The sequence below is a fragment of the Clarias gariepinus genome, chromosome 11 (genome assembly GCF_024256425.1).
Source record: "Clarias gariepinus isolate MV-2021 ecotype Netherlands chromosome 11, CGAR_prim_01v2, whole genome shotgun sequence".
Taxonomy (NCBI): Eukaryota; Metazoa; Chordata; class Actinopteri; order Siluriformes; family Clariidae; genus Clarias; species Clarias gariepinus.
This window is the reverse complement of record NC_071110.1, coordinates 5,153,983-5,174,732: the sequence shown is the minus strand read 5'-3', so window position 1 is coordinate 5,174,732 and position 20,750 is coordinate 5,153,983. Positions and strand designations below refer to the sequence as shown.

General features: G+C 37.7%; 2 protein-coding genes across 2 annotated transcripts; both read left to right on the top strand.

The window, feature by feature from the left end:
• Positions 1 to 5,320: 5,320 nt before the first annotated feature.
• samsn1a (SAM domain, SH3 domain and nuclear localisation signals 1a) lies at positions 5,321 to 11,991 on the top strand. The gene is made up of 8 exons (XM_053507819.1): positions 5,321 to 5,538; positions 6,365 to 6,436; positions 6,652 to 6,774; positions 8,038 to 8,155; positions 8,247 to 8,398; positions 8,513 to 8,749; positions 9,584 to 9,734; positions 11,413 to 11,991. Exons 1-8 carry the CDS (start codon positions 5,482 to 5,484, stop codon positions 11,538 to 11,540), a joined length of 1,038 nt encoding a protein of 345 aa, XP_053363794.1. The 5' UTR covers positions 5,321 to 5,481; the 3' UTR covers positions 11,541 to 11,991.
• A 1,422-nt stretch (positions 11,992 to 13,413) lies between these two features.
• Positions 13,414 to 19,539, top strand: hspa13 (heat shock protein 70 family, member 13). Its single transcript, XM_053507919.1, has 5 exons — positions 13,414 to 13,540; positions 15,456 to 15,796; positions 16,628 to 16,841; positions 17,560 to 17,727; positions 18,004 to 19,539. Exons 1-5 carry the CDS (start codon positions 13,516 to 13,518, stop codon positions 18,564 to 18,566), a joined length of 1,311 nt encoding a protein of 436 aa, XP_053363894.1. The 5' UTR covers positions 13,414 to 13,515; the 3' UTR covers positions 18,567 to 19,539.
• Positions 19,540 to 20,750: the final 1,211 nt, after the last annotated feature.

Sequence of the window (20,750 nt, the reverse complement as noted above, 5' to 3'; positions counted from 1 at the left end):
TCCTCACCTGCCGGAATGCTGCGCTCCAACACCAGCATGGATCTGCATGCCACTGGTGTAGGGGATCGCTTATGATCTCAAGGATAATTATATTCAAGAGCTTGTTTCTAAATAGCATTTTACACACAAGTGATGTTTTGATTAGTCTATAATCTGGGAGAGCCACTTGTCACCTCCAGGTTATCCACTTCCTGTTTCACGCCAATCGTCCTGTACTTGAACTTCACCCTGCACTCCAGGATGCCAGGATTTGCCATTTTTATTCAGTTTGCAATACGGAGCACTTTCTGAATTCAATTATTTTGATTGGAAGTCAAGCAGGAAAGAAAATAAAAACGACAATAAAAGGAAGAAAGAAAAGAAGGAAGAAAATGACAACAAAAAAGAAAGAAATAAGACGAAAAGAATTAGACAGTCAGAAAAATGAAAGAATGATATATCAACAGGTAAGGAAAAAGAAAGACAAAGAATGTAGGAGATTCAGACTTTACACATTACTACTACTACTACTGCTAATAATAATAATAATACTAATAAATAATAATAATAATAATAATAGTTGCAAGCAATAATGACGGGCCCAAGCACCCTGCGCGCCTAAATATTTGTCATGTCAAGTGTGTGTGTGTGTGTGTGTGTGAGAGTGTGTGAGAGTGTTAACATTTGTGATGTGTACGTGTGTACAATAGGCCGCACATGCTGAAAAAAAACCTCACACTATGATGTTACTCAATGTGATGTCTCTGAACGTGATGTCAGTCAATATGATGCCACACAGAAAGTTATTAATAAGTTTTCAATGTAAGTTTAAGACATTATTACGGCTGGCCCGTTTGAGATATCAAAAATCCCTCCGCAATTTTGCGTCCTTAATGTCTTTAAATCACATCGACCCGGTTTGGTGGCGATCGTATAAATTCCCTAAGGGTAGTATATCAAAATCCATCAGGTGCATTTTTGGGAACGACCCAAAATAATGGGCCTCCTGTTGAGTTGAGCCCAGGACATGCAGTGTGAAAGTTGTTCGACTCAATGAGCTCTAAATGTGTACCGAGTTTCATGTGCTTACATGTAAGTGTTTATGAGCTGTACAGAAAACTCTCGTGTGGGGGCCCTTGAGGGCCCCGGGCCACTCGACTCTCAGGCATTCAAATGGCAGCAGATTTCAACCTGTCTGCCAATTTTTTATGAGTTTTTGAGCATGTTAAGACCCCCAAAAAGCAAGAAGGGGTGGGGAAAAAAATCCCTATAGGAAAACAAGAGGGTCTTGCGCACCCTATAGTGCTTGGGCCCTATTAAGTGGGCCTGGAACCTATCACAGGAGTCCAATAATAATTATTATTATAATTATTATTATTATAAGTTTATTTTGAGTTTTTAACGAATCTTAAAGTAAAAAATCCTTAGCTTTTGCTTTTGAATAAAATTTGGAGAAAAACAATTCAAAACTCCTGAAAATGACAATATATATTGATCAATTTTAATGCTTTTTGGGACACTATACTGGAGTTTTAGGTCTAAATAATTTAAAAAATGTACTTATTTTTAATACTGTATAAACATGTAAACAAAAATTGTAAAATGACAAACAAGCCTAAAATGGAGGCTTGTGTAAAAAATGTCAGCTGTCGGAAAATGGCACTAAAGAGTTTGGCACATATTATTATAATTTACTTCACTGAGTACAGTAAATGAAATAATGATACTATGGAGTAATGAGTAAAATGATGAATGCAAATGTAGGGGCTTCAACTGGTTAACACACCTACACCTCCATACCAACTAACTAATAATAACATTTTTGCGGCAACAAAATCAGTGTGGGTAAATCCCCACCCACTAAATGTGCTGAGCAGGTGGAGAAGAGCCGCCTACGAGCTCATGTATGTCATCAACACGAGTACAAAGAGAGTGAAAGTAAAATGCATTACAGAAGTCAATTCATTATTATTTAATATATTTTTTAAAAACGTTATTAAATTCTATGTTTATTAAACCAGTAGATTATGTGGTGTGTGTGTGCTCTACTATAAGAGAGAGACACATTAAATAATAAATATATATTTTATATTATAATATACAGGGTGAGCACAAAAAATTAACTAGATAGAAAAATTCATGTTGTGGCATTACTATAACATACATTGCGCTGAAAAAGTAATTGCTCCTTCCTGATTTATTTATTTATTTATTTACTTATTCATACTTGTTACACTTAAATGATTGAGATCAGTAAACATTTTTTTATATTCTCTTAAAATTACCCGAGTAAATGCAAAATGCAGTTTTTAAATGATTTTATTTATTATGGAAAAAGCTGTCCAAACCTGTCTAGTCCTATGTGAAAAACTCATTGCCCCTTATAACTTATAACTGGTTGTGCCATTCTTAGTAGCAACAACTGCAATCAAGCCTTTGTGATGACTGGCAGTAAGTCTTTATCACTGTGGAGGAATTTTGGCCCACTCTTCTTTGCAGAATTGCTTTACTTCAGTCACATTTTAGGGTTTAACCTGATTAAGGTCATGCCACAGGGTCTCAATCGGATTAAACTATAGGCCACTGCAAAACTAACATTCTACATTCTCCTTCAAGCATTTTTCTGGTAGAGAGCAAAACTCATGGTTCCATAATTTTATGGCAAGTTGCATGAGGCAAGTGAGGCCTGCAGTTCTTTAGATCTGGGTCAGTTCTTTTGTTCTTGGGTTCTTTTATGAGCTCCTGGGTGAGTGGTTGTTGTGCTTTTGGAGTAATTTTGGTTGGCCGGCCACTCCTGGGGAGGTTTACTACTGTTCCGAGTTTTCTCTATCTGTGGACTGATGCATGTGAATTAACTTTAGATTGTGTTGATTTTTATATCTTTATGGCAATTATGTTTTAACATAGGGCCAAGCAGATTTGGACAGCTTTTTCCCTTAAAAAAAAAAAAAAAAAAAACATTTAAAACTGCATTTCGTATTCAATCGGGTTATCTTTGTGTAATATTAAAATTAGTTTGGCCTTAATAATTTAAGTGTAATAAATATGCAAAAAAAAATTAGAAAAAAAAAGCAACTACTTTTTTTATGGTACTGTAGCATAGAAGAAGGAAAAAAAGAAGGACAGACAACTAAAGAAAGATTTAGACAATGAAACGAACAACTGGAGATAGATAGAAAGTGAGAAAAAGTTGATAGAATAAAAAGAAAGAATATAAAGTCCATAAGAGAGACAGAATGTCAGACAATAAAAGAAAAGAGAATTATTTAATTAAAAAAGAAAAAATGATGACGTAAGCAAAAGAGTCAAAGAAAGAAGGTTAATGATTTTTTTAAAGTCAGACAGTAAAAGAAAGAGAAAATCAGAAAATTGAAGAAAGAAAATCAAACAACAAAAGAAAGATCAACTCAGACAATAAAAGATATAAAAAAATGAAAAAAATGTTTTATTTCAGAAACAAACCTAAAAAGGCAAAAAGTAAGAAAGTAACAATAAATAAATAAATAAATAAATAAACAAAAGCTTATACTAGAGCATACATGTCTGAGCACAAGCTCCGTCGCTGTCACATGCTAAAACACAGCGCTAGATAGAAACGTGAATGGCTTGGCATTACAGAGTCTAAATAGCACCTCGCACAGGTCGTGTGTAATACTCTGGATAGTTGAGATCAGGGACATTTCATCTCACTGTGTAAACTGACCTAAAGTCCAACACCCTGAGAATTCCTCTTCCTCTGCGACTCAGAATCAGTTCCTGAATCAGTTCCTGCATCTGTTATTATTAGCAGGAACACAGCACATGATGACATGAACAAGTTAAGCACAGGAGGTTTGCTTTGGAACCTTCACCAATGGAAAAAAACCTTAACACATGCTGTTTGTTTCTATGGTTTCATGTGGGTCTATAATCTTGCAGTACAGGCTTTAAGAAGTCTGATGTCACGACTCGGGATTGGGCCGTGATATTTGACATGGACTTCTCTTTCTCCTTCTCCTTTTGCTTTGCCATACTGAGTCTTCATTCAGTCTACTCCCACTCACTTATTCTCTACAGCGCTTATCCGGTACAGGGTTGCATGGGGGCCTGGAGCTTGTCCCATGTGACTCGTTTCTATCTATCTAGCTCGGGGTACACCCTGGACGGGGTGCCAGGCCATCACAGGGCACACACTCACTCATGCTATGGGGAAATTGGGAACGGCAATTAGCCTACTCTGTCTACTATGTCTTTGGATCTGAAATGTTTAATTGCAACCCTCACCAGAATGAAACATCTGGATTTGTCTCCAGTAAGTTGATCTTTATAATAAAAAAGCATGGACACGTTGCCATGTGAAGCATAAGGATCGGATCGGATCGGACTGATAGGAAAGATTTGATGTTAATATTTACAGTATAAATAAAAATCCCTTCTCTCAGCTGATTTAAGTATAGAATAGAAATCCTGTAGACCCAGTAATAATGAGTTTTGCAGAGGCAAGGCACAATGAATCTGAATTATTTAGGAAACCAGTGTGCAGCCTCATCGAAAATGTTTTTGCCAGCTTAGCAAAACCTCTTCCAGTTAGTTTTTTGTGCATTTTGTGAGAGTTGAACTGAGAACCTCATAACAAACATCACATCACAACTCTAATCAAGCAGTGATTATAGGGGTCCAAGCACCATTTTGATAAAGTTCACTGAATTTTTTTCATGGCTATGAAACAAAATGTTAGATTTTCTTGTACAATTTAGAAGAAAAGCACTTTAAAAGTCATCTATGACAAATTAATAGATCAGGCACTATGACTTTTTTCAAGGCATTTTAGTACTGCGATTATGACTTAGAGGTTAGGTTAATGATACACACAGAGATAATAAAGGGATATAGTACTAAATCTGACAGTAGTTCCGCAGTAAAATGCACTGGGTTGGGTAATATGAGAAGTACACTTTCAGTAAAATGACATTTCCTTTTTTTTTTTTTCTTTTTCTTTTGTATTCCTGTATGTGCTTGCTAGCTAATACTTCCTCTTGTAAAGAGACCAGATTTTGCAACTTGGGTAAAAGCTACTTGTTTTCTCTACTCGCAATTTTCATACAAATCCAGCATATTATAAAGGTTATAGTATGTTATTAATAATAATAACTTTGGATTCTATTAATTACTGCGCATGTATATTCATAACAGTAATTTTGTGGAAAGTTCTTTCTGCTGTCACGCCTGTGCATATTTGCTGTATGTAGGTTCCTTGAAATGACTGGGAAGTGGTTTAACAACCAAACCACAATGCAGACTCAAGCATTTTTTTTTTTCTCTCCGAAAGTGCTTCAATAACAGACAGAACGCGGGTTGTGTCACATCCTGTGTCATCTGAGGAAGTCAGAAAGCAAGACAGATGATGAACCACTGCAGTTAGTGCTTCAGAGTCAAAGGTTACACACACCAGCTCGGATTGGAAAAACATATAATATTATTAATTCAGGTGTAGGATAATTTTAAGGGGGAAAAAACAGGACCATGCTTCAAAGGGCAGCTTCAAATGTCTCAGATAAACCAAAGAACATCAAACCAAAGGTAAGGCTTACAGTATTCCCTACTCAAGATGTAAAACATGGGTTTGTTAGTTATCTATTGCACTAATTGAGATAAATCTTTAATTAATACTAATGTTAAAATGTTTCAGTGATTTGCTTGAACGTCTTTCTGTGTGAAAGATTTAAACAGTATTTTTTTAATGCAAAACCCGACACTAAACCTATTAACATATAAATGTTATTTCAATCCGTTTCATATAACAATTTTTTTTTTTTAACTAAAACATAAATGTAAATTTCAGCAATATTGTTAGCTGTCAGAATGTAAAATGCCTGATTTAGTATTAAAATGGAAGAAGAAAGAAAAACAAGGTGTCGGAAATGTCTTCTATTCTGGACAGACGAACAGAAGTGCGAACTCACTAGTTTGAGAAATGGGTTAACACCCATGATGATGAATTATTTACAAATAGGAGTCCAGTAATCTTTAGCTTACCAGTTACTGGACCTTCAAAATGACTGGTTTTGGTAAAAAAAAATAATAAAAAGAAAAATACATCTACTAATACATGCAAATACATCTACTCCAGATGAACTTACTTTACAGAACATTACAGGCTGAAAAACCAACAATTTGACCAATATGAGAGGAGGATTTAAACAAAAAACAAACATAAATAAATAAGGTTTATGTTTTTTTTTTTTTTTTTGGTCAAAATAATTTAGTAAAAACTTTTTTACTAAACTCGTACAAAAATTACCTTTAACCATTGATTTTAATAATGTATAGCTAGTGTATTTGCAAGAAGTGTGTGTGTGTGTGTGTGTTAATATCTTCATCATACAATCTTTCCCCCATCGATCAGAGATCCACCAGTTTTGGAAAGTTTGACACGTTCAGGAATTCTCCGAAGCTTGAGGAAGATGGAACAGTTCTGGTACGAATGTTTTTTTTTTCTCTTTTTTTACACTTTGATAAATAATCCTTGTGCTTTGCAGGGAAAAAAAATTAAGATGCTAAATTTAGGGTGAATCTACTTTGTGCATGATTAAGTGGGATGCTGCTTCAGAGCTTTAGGCTTACTCAGCACTTGGCAGCCGATGTAGCCTGTTTCGAGATGTCAATATTCATTACGCTGTGTGTTCGGAGCAGGCCGAGGGCGAGGCTGGAGTGGAGAGGAAGGACAAGCCGAACAGTTTGGGGAAAAAGATGAGGGCCATCGCTTGGACTATGAGGAGAGGGAAGAAACATGTCAAGTCGTGCTCCGAGGACACGGTGAGTCACGGCAAAACCACACGTGAGATTTCGACATGACAGCACCCTTCCCCATGACGTCAGAGGACGTGTTTAAGTTCCTGAAACTTGATAGCAAATCTGTGGTGTTGGTCCTGCATTGAAATCGTTTAATTACACAAGTATGAGGCAAAACTGACTATTAGCTTTGTTTCAAGAATACATTTGTAATGGATGTGATCATTTATTAGTCTTGACATGATAATCCTGGTATGAAAATTAGAGTTTAGAATTTGTCAGTGTCCGTGGACCTGAAATTGCATAAAGCATGATAAATAAGAAAAGAAAATGTAAATTAATCATAAAGAGAAATAGAAAAATAAAGAATTGCCCTAGATATAAAAGTAAAAAAATTATAAAAGGAAATAAATCCAAATAATTTTCCATATATCTTAAAATAAATAATCACATGTGAAAAAATCTTATAAGTAAAAAAAACTAATAATGATTCTTTGCACTATATGTGGCTATAAACATGTACAAATAAAATATTGACAATAAATATATTGTTTTAGACTTGGTTAAAATTCAAGATGCCACAATGTTCATGCATTTTTTAGTTTGCATTTTGTACTGTTTTGGTATTTTTCTACAATGCACACACACACACACATCAGTTTTACCATTACATTACAATGCAAAACATTATGTGTTGTATTGGTTCCCCATTTGCCCCGGGGGCAGCACTGACCACTCAGGGCGTGGCTGAGCAGGGCCTCGGGGGTGCGATCTGATGTCTGGCACCAGGATGTTGGCAGCAGATCCTTTGGATTGGATTCGTTTGTCCGGTGCTGCTCGATCCGATTGGGATCTGGAAGTTTCGAAGCCTTGGGCTCTTTTTCTGACAGGCTGTGGTGCACTGGGTGTTCTGGTGCCTTTCTGTCATGAAGTTTTTGTGCTGCTTTTTGGCTTTTCTGGCCTTTGATCTCCATGGCATGGGTGAGCCTTGGGTGCCCTTGATCCGGTCACCAATGTGATGGTGTATATAATTGATACTCAGTGCTATTGTGTTAATGTTATCTGCTGTTAATATTATGGCTGATTGGTTGATTATCAGAAATGTCACTAAATAAACCGCTGTTGAGTTTTTGTACTGTTGTATTTTATTAAACAAGACCTTTTTTTATTATTAATATGGCAATGAGATAAATATATGACTGTGAATATTTATGTTGATGGCTATTGTACAGTTTGAAACACTGTCATTTAAATCCTTTTGCTTTCTCTACACTGTACCTGTTGCAGGAGGACGACATAGACAGAGAAACTGAAGCAGGCACAGAAAGCAGCTCTCAGGCCACAAAAACGTCAAACCACTCAAATAATTCGTTAGAAAGTCTCTCCAGTGGACAGAGCTCTTCCAGTAAGCGCTTACACATCGAAAAAAAAAACACTAAAACCAAGAGAGTTGAGCAACACTCATTTCATACTGTCGTTCCTCTCTACTGTCTCAGGTGCCATGACCAGCAGCGTGGACGCATCCAGTAGGCCAGACAGCCTGAGGCTGGATGAGGACGTGTCCTACACCGGGCCGTTTTGTGGACGAGCCCGAGTACACACAGATTTCCTCCCCAGTCCGTATGACACAGACTTGCTCAAGCTTAAGGTCAGCCCGCGATCTGCTTCATGTACATTGGCATCGTCATGCATCCGTGTCTTGGCATCAGAAGGAAAAACGACATTATATTATATTATTGTAATATATTGATGTTTCTGTCAGGTCGGCGATATCATCTATATCATAAGCAAACATCCTATGGGGATATGGACGGGCATGCTGAACAACAAAGTAGGAAATTTCAAGTTTATCTACGTGGATGTGCTGCTTGAGAAAGAAAAAGACGAAGGAGATGATGAGGAAGAGGAGGAAGATGGTCTTAAGATCAGGCCTCATAGATTGTCCAAACGACCACGTCCCAAAACGTTGCTGGAGTTACTGGAGAGATTGCATTTAGAGGTAAATGTCTGATGCATTTCAGTTGAGCCATATACATAAAAATAGACAACTTACCACTGTATATATTAGACTTACTATATGAGCATATGAATTGGTTCGGCTTAGAAATGTTTCATTTCTTTTATACTGCAGCAGGTTGCTAGTTTTTACAGTTTTAAAGTTATTAACCCTGAACTATTAACAAACGAAAAGTGCCGCTCGAGTTTTAAGGGTTAATAAGCAAAACCCTTTGTATCCATTTAGAGCTACCAATATTGTTTCAGAACATCAGTAAAATGAGTCATTTCCTGTTCTTTAAAAAGAAAAAGAAAAAACGTAGATGCAACATCCTCTGTCTTGAAGATGTCAGAAGACTAAGTTACAGCTTTCATGTCCGACTGTTACGAAGCCCTGACACTGGATACTCCTTCCATAAAGCCTACATCAACCTTAAATCTCCTTAAGATAATATAATATAGAATATAAAATATAGGTTTTTCTTTGTTGAACAATAACACATTTATATATTTTTTTATTTTAGTTTATTATCAGAATGATTGCAAATACGATTATATAAATGATTAAACTAATTAAATCAGAGTTGCATCAAATGTTCCCAACTCATCAGAATAGAGCATTCAATAAAGATTTTAAGAAATTCAGTTTTGTTAAAAATGTATGACATCACTTAAACTGAACATTATGCACCATTTGTTGATGCTCGTCATGATTTTATTTAATTCAGTAAAGGGTTTGAGAAGGGCAGATTTAGATTTCGGTTTAGACTTTAACCAACTTCATGTACACACCTACAGTACACGAGTTTCTAACGTTAAACCATTATAAATCTCACAGGAATATGCCTCGACTTTGCTCCTGAACGGCTACCAGTCGGTGGACGACCTGAAGCATTTAAAAGAGAAACATCTGATTGAGCTGAACATCACCGATCCTGAGCACAGAAACAAGCTCCTCGCCGCTTCAGAGGTCGTCTATGACATGGGCAGTGAGTATCGCAGCGGACTTTCCTTTAAAAAAAAAAGTTTAGTTCGGGCTGGAACTGGAGTCTGAACGAAATGTTCATTCAAGGAAGACGGTTTTCAATCAATGCTTTAAATAACAGTTCGCTTTCTGATTAAATTAATCAATGAAGAATGGAATTAATCAGAGCAATCAGAGACTTAATAACTGTAGAGTGACATTCTTTGCCCCTCAGACTTACAACACATGTTCACTAGTCATTAATATTCAAAGGCAGAACTCATAATAGTTATAAATATTGCAAAAAAGCAATAATATAAACATCGTACTTGGAATCACAGTGTTTTGTAGCTACAAAGCTACCCTAAAGTCTAGTACATTACTGTAACTCTAATCAAACTAGCAGGCCATGAGCCAGCGGTGGGACGTAACGGAGTAAATGTACTGGACTTATTTCACTTTTCTGTACTTTGACTTAACTACATTTCTATCACTGGTGTGTAGTGTTTAAAGTGTGTAATGTTTTAAGTGTGTAATGTTTAAAGTGTGCATTTCAACACCGGCTGATTTTTATGCGTGATTGCATGACATCCCTTTCCTTCATGGCACGCTAAACCACGTAGCAGGTGTTTGTGAAATCAGAAACGGAACTGATTGCAGATAGTGATGAAAGCGGTACGGTCACGGTTCACAGAGAGAGGGAGAGGGAGAGAGAGAGAGAGAGATTTAAAAAGGCTACTGAACGTATACAAGCTGTGTACTTTTGATACATGAAGGCTAGTAATTGTGTACTTCTACTCAATTACGCAAGTACATAGAGGACTTCTACTTATACTTAGTAATATTTGATCTAGAGAATAAAAAAAAAAGTTTTGAATTATGCACTTAATTTGCCCACTTCTGTCATTAGCTACATGTTTATGTATATTTATTCCATTTAAGATGTTTGATTCTGCCGTATCCTGATCACAACCACCTATACAATGGTATTGCCATATTACTTTATGAGGTAGTACAATTGTACTATTTAATGCTTTTATATATTATAAACCAAAGTTTAGATTCAGATTTCGTCAAAAGGTTTCTGTAAAATTGTAAAATAAAAAACTACAAAGTGAGGGTCCGGTGGGGGAGAACATGTCCGCCTGCATGTTAGCAAGAAGCTAGCCAGCTAGCTGGGATGAGTGATTGTGAAGTGTTTTCCTCCTTAAAACAGTGAACTGTTAGGGTAGTGTGTTGGATTCAACAAGTAAATGTACCTGTATATCTAAATCTTTGTGTGTGTAAATATATAGTATAATTAATTTAAAGATAAGAAGCGGTACTGCTGATGCTACGAGCAGCCATGTTGGTTTGGCCACCATTAGTTCCTGAGTAGGAATTCTACGTGTACATTGAGAGCATTTTCTTTCTTTCTATTCTATTTTTTGTTGAAGGTTGTGAATTACGAGTTACAACCTTGACTGCGAGGATCCAGTATTTTTTGGTGTGGTTGTGTTTGAGGCATCAGTGTACGTTTATTCCACGCAGAGGTCATATCCTTTGCACATGATCACATTATTAACCAGCAAGTGATCCAGTAATTTCATTTAAAATGAACTTAATTGTAGCCAAACCTGGTTAGCTTTTCTGAGATGAATGTAATGAAGCAGCAGGAGCAAATCCACACACACACACTAACCTCAATCTGCTGTGACACACAGGGGGCGAGCAGGACGAGGCGAAGGGCGAGCAGGACGAGGAGGAGGTGAGCGACTGTCCTCGGGACTCGGGCTGTTTCATCCCAAAGGAGTGTGCCGACTCGAGCAGAGAGGACGCGGACATTCACTAACATCTCTTTACTCGGAGTTGACCTTTGACCATTTATGACTACTCACAAATTCAACTATTTGCGTTTTGTTCTGTTACCCTTCGGGTTTGTAGCAATACGTCTGTACTTTTACTGTGTTAATGTATCTGCTAACTTTGTATTTATACAAGATTTACTTATATCTTTTTTCTGTTGGTCTCTGTATGTTACTATAAACCTACTGTATATATGTCTACTTTTGTATACTGCCTTTTTTTTTTTTTTACTTCTTAGAAGTTAATAAATTATTTGTTTAACCATTATTTCGTCATAATCTTCAATCGTTTTTAACCCTTAACCTGGTCACTACTGCGTGTTGCACATTTTATTTATAAGTGCCTTTCAAGCACCAAAGGACACTTTACATTAAACATAAAAAAAAACTACATAGAAATTTAAATTTAATAAAGAATTGAGAATAAAATCAATACAAAATAAAATAGTATACAAGTAAGAACTGTTAGATTATACTGTATATAGTATAAAGTGAAATCAAATCAAATACATGATTAAATAATAATACTAATAGTACTAATTATACTACTACTACTAATACTACTAATAATAATAATAATTAATAAAGGTCTATAAACTACAATAAAGTTTCATTATTATACTATTACAGATGTAAAAAAAAAAAAAAAGACGTATTAGAATATGGAAAATGTTTTTGTTTATTGCTGTTGAAATAGACATTTTAAATGCAAATGTGTAAACTAGGCACCGTATGCGTAGAGGTTAGTACTGTCGCCTTGCACCTCCAGAGCCCGGGTTTAATTTCCCCTTTGCGGTCCTTGTGAATGGAATTTGCATGTTCTCCCGAATATTGGTGGGTTTCTTCCGGGTAATCTGGTTTCCTCCCACAGTCCAAAAACAGACTTGCGTATTGGTGTTTCCAAATTGCTCGTAGTGTGTGTATGTGTGTGCAGACAATGATGGATTGGCACCCTGTATAAGGTGTACCCCGCCTTGTGCCCTAAGTTTCCTAGAATAGGATCCAGGCCTTCCATGACCCTGTATACAGGATTAAATGGTATGCATAGTGAGTGATAATAATAATAATACATTTTATTTATAAGCGCCTTTCAATCACACAAGGATCTTTACATTAAACATCAAAGGTTAGAAACTTTAACTGTAGAAAATTCCAACTGTAGAAAATTAACATCCTCAAGGTTAAATATAGTATAAAATGTAATAAAAGGGGTCAATCAGTGACAGATATGTAGATGTCACTAAAATAAAAATTAACAAAAATAATAATAAGGTGTTAGTATTGTTAAACTATTAAAGATGTTAATGTTTTTTTTTTTTTTTTTTTTTGCAGATGAAATAAATTAGACAGAAATCTTATATTCTGAATTTTTTAATCCATTAAATTCAATCTGGCAACCTGAAATCAAGCGCCATTACTGTACTTGTTAAAAGCCGTTTGGAGCGCCACCTGTTGCCCGAAATACAAAATGCACCTGAACTGAAACGCTATACCGCCTCGAGCTTCCGTTTAAGGAAAAAGAGGTGGAGCTAAAACAATCCTCGCTAAATATGCCCTTTCCAATATGGCGAAAAGTGACGTGGCTAGAATGCCCAGCTAATACGGAAGTTAAAATATTACATATTAATAAAGTCATACTATTGATTAATTTAGACATTTATATGGATAATGGATTATATGGATTCGTAATTGACAGTAACGATATTTAAAATCACAACGCAGAACTATTTAAACTTCCGGATACACGTTTACGCGTGGCATTATGGGATATGTCGTTTTAAAAATAACTAATTGTGTGTGCTTTTGAGTAGGAAGAGACTACATTTCCCATGAACGCAATAAACTCCGGTTAGGAGGACGTGTACATGCGTGTGGTTAAAATGTTTGTCTCCCGGCTCGGTTTCGCTTAGTGAATGAACGTCACTTTAGTTGGAAGAGTTTATTAAAACAGCGGGAGCAAAAATGGCAGGAGAGATGTCTATAATCGGTGAGTTATGTCTTACTTTAGCTGTACATCAGATTATTTAGCTAAAATACGGGAGAAAATGGACAAACTGTTGACGTTTAATGTTCATTTCCGGCTTTCACGCGACTGAGCTAATGTAGTTGTCTAGGTAACGGCTATCATGATTCTTGTGTTTTTTTAAATTATTTATTATTTATAACATATACAATGTTTATTTGGATTTATTTTATGGTAACACATTATTAAATGTACCACACCCATATGGCCTTATAGTGACATCTTTAACACTAACAGCTGTTTTACTATATTTAACCATTATAACAGGGATTTAATACCAATAGTGAAATAAAATAAATGTAGAATAAATGTTTAAAATAATGACATCCTGGTATAGTCCTGCTAAAGCTTTTGTAGTCGATATTCAGTGTTTCTTTTTTATTATCTGTCTATAAACACTGATCAGCCATAACATTATGACCATCTGCCTAACACTGAGTCTCCCCTTTTCCCACAATAACAGTGTTGTGTGTTCTGACACCTTTCCATTACAACCAACATTAACCTTTTCCTCAATTTGAGCTAACATATGTTTCCCGGTAACTGTTGTCCAATTCACTCAGCCGTCCAGATGATGTAAAAGAAAAAACGTGATTCATTAGACCAGGCCGTTTTTTTTTCTTTCCCCCACTGGAGCTTTTGTCAGTGCAGCATGGGTCAGCACTGATTGCTCGTAGTGTGTGTGTGTGTGTGTGTGTATATATAATCCAATGATGGATTGGCACCCTGTACAGGGTGTACCCCGATCCATACGCAACAAACTGCGACACCAGAACCAGCATTAACTTATCCAGCATTTTGAGCTACCCTAGCTTTTCTATTTTGTGACCCTAGACCGCTCGTGACCTTGTTGCCAGTTCACCTGTTTTTTCTTTCTTGGACATTTACGTTTGTGGCATTTGGCAGACTCCCTTATCCAAAACGACTTAGATTTATCTTGTTACACATATGAGGGCCTTGCTCGAGGCCCAATGGGGCTGAGGTTTGAACCTGGGACCTTCTGATCAGTTGTTCAAGGCCTTACCCACTGAGCTACCCCTGCCCCTGGAGCCCATATAATATAAACTATTAAAATGATTTATGTACATCTAATTAAATGCACTCTATAAAGCTTATTTCTCACCACTATGGACGGAGCTTGCTCTATAACAGCAGATCTTCAATGCTGTACAGTCAGAACGAGATGTAGGGCTGGGCGAAGTGATGCGTTGTTGTTGATATTGTGATCAATTACATCACAGTACATTTTATCTTGAGCTATTATGGGTATCATGATGGCTTTATAATTTATATTAGAACTGGGAGCTGACTTTTTAATGGTTTATCATCCTTTTTTTCTGATTTTTAAAATATATAATGTATGAATGTATACATTAAATAGAATAATCATCAAGCAAGACATTGAATGATTTAGATCATGTTACATTAAAATGTCTTTATAAATTATATTTTTGTTTATCATCTTCATCACCCACATTTGGCGCACAGTCTGTCTACTGTCTTTATACATCATGGAGGTTTCTGCATCATGTTCTGATTTAGCATTAAGGCCTGTAAGATGTTCTGCTGCTCTTGCATCGCCGGGTGCACTGCTGCGTCTCGACCTTGAAGTTAAAGTGTACATGATGACTCGGCACCATGTGCTACAGGATGTCGCCCTGGTTAAAGTGGACAGTCGTGGGTGAAGGTGGTGGGTAGAGATGCGCATGGTGTATCTGGAAGTCGGTTGTGTAAATCAGTCATGCACTGACTTCCTGTTTCAGAAGCCTGCTTGTTTCTATCAGCTCACACTTTTTTTATTTTCAGTTCTTTTAGAAATGACACACATTTATTCTCTATTTCACATGATCACAGAGTGATAACTTTCTGTTGGTCGCAGGTTCTGTGATCCTGGCGTTATTCCTGGCCGGATATCTGGGACAGCAGTACCTCCCTCCTCCTAAACCCAGAGTCATCGGGCTCGATCTCGGAACAACGTTTTGCTCGGTGGCCGTCTTCCAGCCAGGGACTGGGGACGTCGAGGTGATCGAAGATGAAAAGGGAAGAAAAAGCATCCCCAGCGTGGTGTCCTTCACCCCCACAGGTGTGTACGTCGGACACGAAGGCCAGGAGTTGGCGGACATCAACCCGCAAAACACGGTTTACGATGCCAAGCGGTTTATAGGGAAGATTTTCGACCAGAAGACTTTGGACCAGGAAAGCGCTCGCTACCCTTTCAAGGTAAGTGCAAAAAAAGTGCACTGTCATTCTAATAGCTGTGAACGAGGTACAGAGCAAGAACCCTCAGTTCGTCTTATAAGAAATGTAAGTGTAGAGTGCGGAAGTTTTTTTTTTTATACGTTTTTGTTATTTGGTTGCTGTGAATAAATTTTGGCCCCTTTCTGTTGAAGTCGGGAATCGCAAGTCACCAACCGATACAATATTATCACGATATCCAGTAGCCGATTCTATTTAAATTGCGATTCTGTAAGTGTCACGATTTCATAGTTGATAACTCGAAATTTTTCTACCTTAGCTGTAATTAACATCACCACAAAGGAACCATTAAATGTAATGCGTTCCTTATGCATTCCAAAAAAAATTTTAAAAGAAAATTTTTACGTTCAACTTAAAATTAAATTTAAAATGTTAAATTTTTACTCGTATTTTTGTCACCTGTGATAATTATTCATTCTAAACAAACAAATAATTGACTCCTACCACAAGGTGGCAGCGTGTGAATAGCTTTTGTGTACCACCTGTAGGATTATAAACAGTGACGTTTCGCTGCCTTAAATACCTCTAATGTTTCGGGCACCCAGGTGTGTCGTCCAGCCTCTAACTTCTAACGTGTGATTTGCACTTGCGGCGTTTTGAGACTGGCGTAATTATGTAATTAAGACTAATTATAGTATAGACATGTCAGGCTGATCGGTCATGGCTTATCAAGCTGAAAGAAAAATAATAATCTAAACGTCATTTTTATCCCCCTTCACTGCTTTTCATATGTACTCCATGCTTTATACATCTCGAAAGAGACTAATTAACTGAAAAGCTTTCGCATTCACGCAGGTCGTGCTTAACAACGGCAGTGCCGAGTTCCTGCTCGACACCAACGGCACTTTAACCGTGAGCCCCGAGTTCATCGGCTCTCGGCTGCTGTTAAAGATGAAGAAAATGGCGGAGCAGCACCTCGGGGTCCCCATCGACAAAGCGGTGATATCGGTGCCAGCAGAGTTCGACGAGATGCAGAGGAACTACACCATCCGAGCTGCCAGTTTAGCAGGTCCGTCTGCCAACAAACCACTCGCCTAATTCACACTCTCCTCCTCCCGCAGCAATTAATTTATCCGTCGCAGCTATAGATTAGCGGTTAAAGGACGCCGTCAGGACTTCCTGCGGCTGCCAGACGCGTTTATGATTATAAGGTGGCAACGGTGCTGCAGGGCTGCGCTACAACAAGAAAAAAAAATCTGTTTAGTTTCGAGATAAAACAAATTGGGTTGTTTTTATAAGAAATGATTAAAATTAAACACTTTATGGAACTTTATGAAGTGATAGGAAATCGAGTCAAACGTACTTGAATATCCAAGCCCCGCCCCTTTGACACTAATAAGTCATTGTTTTGCATGTGTTCTTCGATCACTTAGCTCCACCTCTTTGTATTGATACAATGCACATTTGCAAGTAAAATTGACCTCTTGCGTGTAACGCGTTTAAATCATTGTGCATTAACAGAGTAAGTAAAGTGTGTAACGTCTGTACCAGCCTACGTACACACGGTCGAAGAGAAAAAAGCATGTTAAGCGAGGAGTATGATTTTATAATCAGAAGACCGTGCCGAAACAGAGCTCCCACAGAAGACTCCCCCCTCGTACAAGTCGTGCACACCGTTCTCATGGTAACGCTAACCTATTAATAGAAGCCTGTGGTTTTCAGCTGCACTACTCTTACAGAGCGTTATTAGAATGTAACAACACCTTCCGATGCGGGTTGTTTCGCAGGGCTGGAGATCCTGAGGGTGATTAACGAGCCCACAGCAGCGGCGATGGCGTACGGCCTTCACAAAGTGGACGTGTTCAACGTGCTGGTGGTGGACCTGGGAGGAGGGACGCTGGACGTGTCTCTGCTCAATAAGCAAGGAGGGATGTTCCTCACCAGGGCCATGGCAGGTCTGAACACACACATGCGTGCACACACACACACACACACACACACACACACGGATATGTATGTCTACTCTCACAGACTAGAGGTTCACACCCAGCCATTTGAAAAGTTTATTAAGAAGTTATTATAAAATTCTAGTTAGTGTGACTTTAATTTATAGTGTTTTTTTTGACTAATTAATCAATCTGAACAGCATTTGATTCCCTTTTTAATCCTGTTTTTTATATTTTTTCGCCATCTTAAAACTTACTAACTCTCCATTCTCGACATCTCAACAGGAAACAACAAGTTAGGAGGGCAGGACTTCACCCAGCGGCTCTTCCAGTACGTCAGCGACCGAGTGCTGCAGCAGTACGGCGTCGCTCCGTCCTTAAAGGAGGACATCCAGCATCTCCGTCAGGCCGTAGAAGAAGCCAAACTCAGCCTGACCATCAACTCCACCGTCTCCCTTCAAGTCCCTCTCCATCTCAGCAGCTCAGAAGCGCAGCAGGAGGAGCACGTGACCTTCAGACAGGATCTCAGTCGCCAGCTCTTCGAGGAACTCAACGCAGATCTGTTCCAGAAGATCCTGGCCCCCATCGAGACGGTGCTGAAAGAGGGCCGGCTAGAAAAAGACGAGGTGGATGAGGTCGTACTGGTGGGCGGGTCCACGAGGATCCCACGCGTCCGTCAGATCATCAGCGAGTACTTCGGGAAGGAAGTGAACACGCGCGTGGACCCGGATCTGGCTGTGGTGACAGGCGTGGCGCTGCAGGCGGGCATCATGGGAGGATCGTGGCCTCTGCAGGTCAGCGCCATCGAGATTCCCAACCGACACCTACGTAAAACCAACTTCAGCTGAGACTCAGCAGGAGGGACGTCTGGGCGGCACACAGACTGAAACGTGACTGAAACGCCTCGAGAGCTCTCAGGAGGAAAGCGACTGATATTTGGACGTGTAGTTTTTAAAAAAGCTCAAAACTTCAAAATAAGAGTTTAATTTTCTGTCTTTTGGACAATTTTCTCTCAAAGTCTTTTCGGTCATTTAGAAAACAGGTTTTATTTTTATATAAAGCGTGGGAGAGGACCATGTGACATGTTCAGCCTACATTTCTGAAAGCTTTCGAGGAGGGTGCTTAACCTCTAGCACTTAAAAAAAAAAATGTTTTGGGAACAAACTGTAGGATTTCTACAGAAAAGTTTGACTCTGGGTGCGCTTGGAAATTGTGTAGGTTGAATGAAGTATATAAAGAGTCAGCGGTATTTAGAAACGCAATTTGAAATTAAGTACATTTAATCGCTTGTTTTGGCTAATTTGAACATGTAACGTTGTTCCGCTTCCTAATACACACCGCTGTTATATTCAGAAAGAGTCAAAGTACTGATCAGTGAAATGATGACTGAAAGGGTGCCAATAATAATAAGTTGCATTGATGTTGAGTATGATGGAGAAATCTCTGTGATTATCTCTCAAACGTCACCAGTCATTCATCAGCTATTTATTTATTTATTTATCTCTCGCCTCTCAGTCTGTTCGTGACTACATTTACTGAAGCCGCTGTATTTTACTGTAATTACTGTAACGTCACTGATGTCACTTCTGCACCACGGACTAATCATGACTCATCCGTTGTTTTTTTTTAAGCTTTGGGAAAACAAATGCTGTTTTTCTAAGCAGGTAATGTGTATAAAAACCACACTGTGTCAAAATAGGTACCTATTAATAGATGTTTAATATATTTTTTTGTCATGTTTTCATCTGAGTTTTACATTTCAAGCTTAAGTTTTGAAGGAGACTGTTGCACTTTAAAATACAGAGGCTTAAATGTACAAAAAAAAAATTCCATTTTGTCAATTTTTTGACAAAAAATAAAAAACAAAAATAATTTTGTCTCTTTTTGGGCCAAATATAGTAATTAAATCTTGTTTTAGTTAAAAAGAAAAACAAGCCAAATGTACTTAATATTTTCTTGTGTTTTTTGTTTATTCTGTTTTTGTCTTATGAATAATGTCAAGTCTGGATGTAATGTAAAAAATATATATGTATATTTTTTATACACCAGGACTAGCTTCATATCTATTTCAATGAGTGTGAGTCTCATATACGTACACTGGCAAGAAAAAAAAGTTTGGAAAAACACACAAACACACACACATACTATATATATATATATATATATATATATATATATATATATATATATAATGTATATTATAATATCTATATTAACTTTTGTTGATTTTATTCAAACATAGTTGTAAATGGATCACAAAACAATTCATTTTTATCATAATTAAGAAAGGGATAGCAGTCAAATCAAACTTGCATGTTAAATGTAACTTTCATTTTACTGATCAGATCAGTTTTTTGCACATATTCAGGTGTGTTTGAGCTGAGAGTTGAGATTTCTTCCTTCCAAAGTTCTCCTGTGCTGCTTGGGCCGTGTTCTGTCAATAAACCCTTAGGTCCAGGTTCCCCCACACCAGCTCGATGGGGTTCAGATCTAGTGATTGAGCTGGCCAAGCTGTCACAGAGAGTATTCCATCTACTTTCTTGTTCAGATAATTCTTACACAATTGGGAAGAATGATTGGGGTCATTGTCTTGCTGCGAAATGAAGTTCTCCCCAATCAGTCATTGCCCAGAGGGAACAACACGCCTCATCAGTACAGAGTGGTATCCATGCTGATTGAGGACACCTTGTACATGATTGAGACTGCCCTCTCTTCCATTCCCAGAGAACCCCAGGTCATGGTTTCAGGCAGGCATCGATCATCTTTTCATACTTTTTAAACTTGGACTCATCAGTGAACAAAACTTGGTTCCAATCATCTTAAGTCCACTGTTAGTGCATTGCAGTTTTAGACACAAGTCTATTTAGATTCAGGAGCGGTGAGGCATCTGTTTCTCGAGAATGACACTCGTAAGTACTCGTTTTCTTGGCCAGATGTGTGCTTGGGCCTTCCACTACGTCTTCTGTCCTTTTAGTCTCTGGAGACTATAGTGTACACCTTTTAAATTAATCTTAAATTTATTGGCCATATCT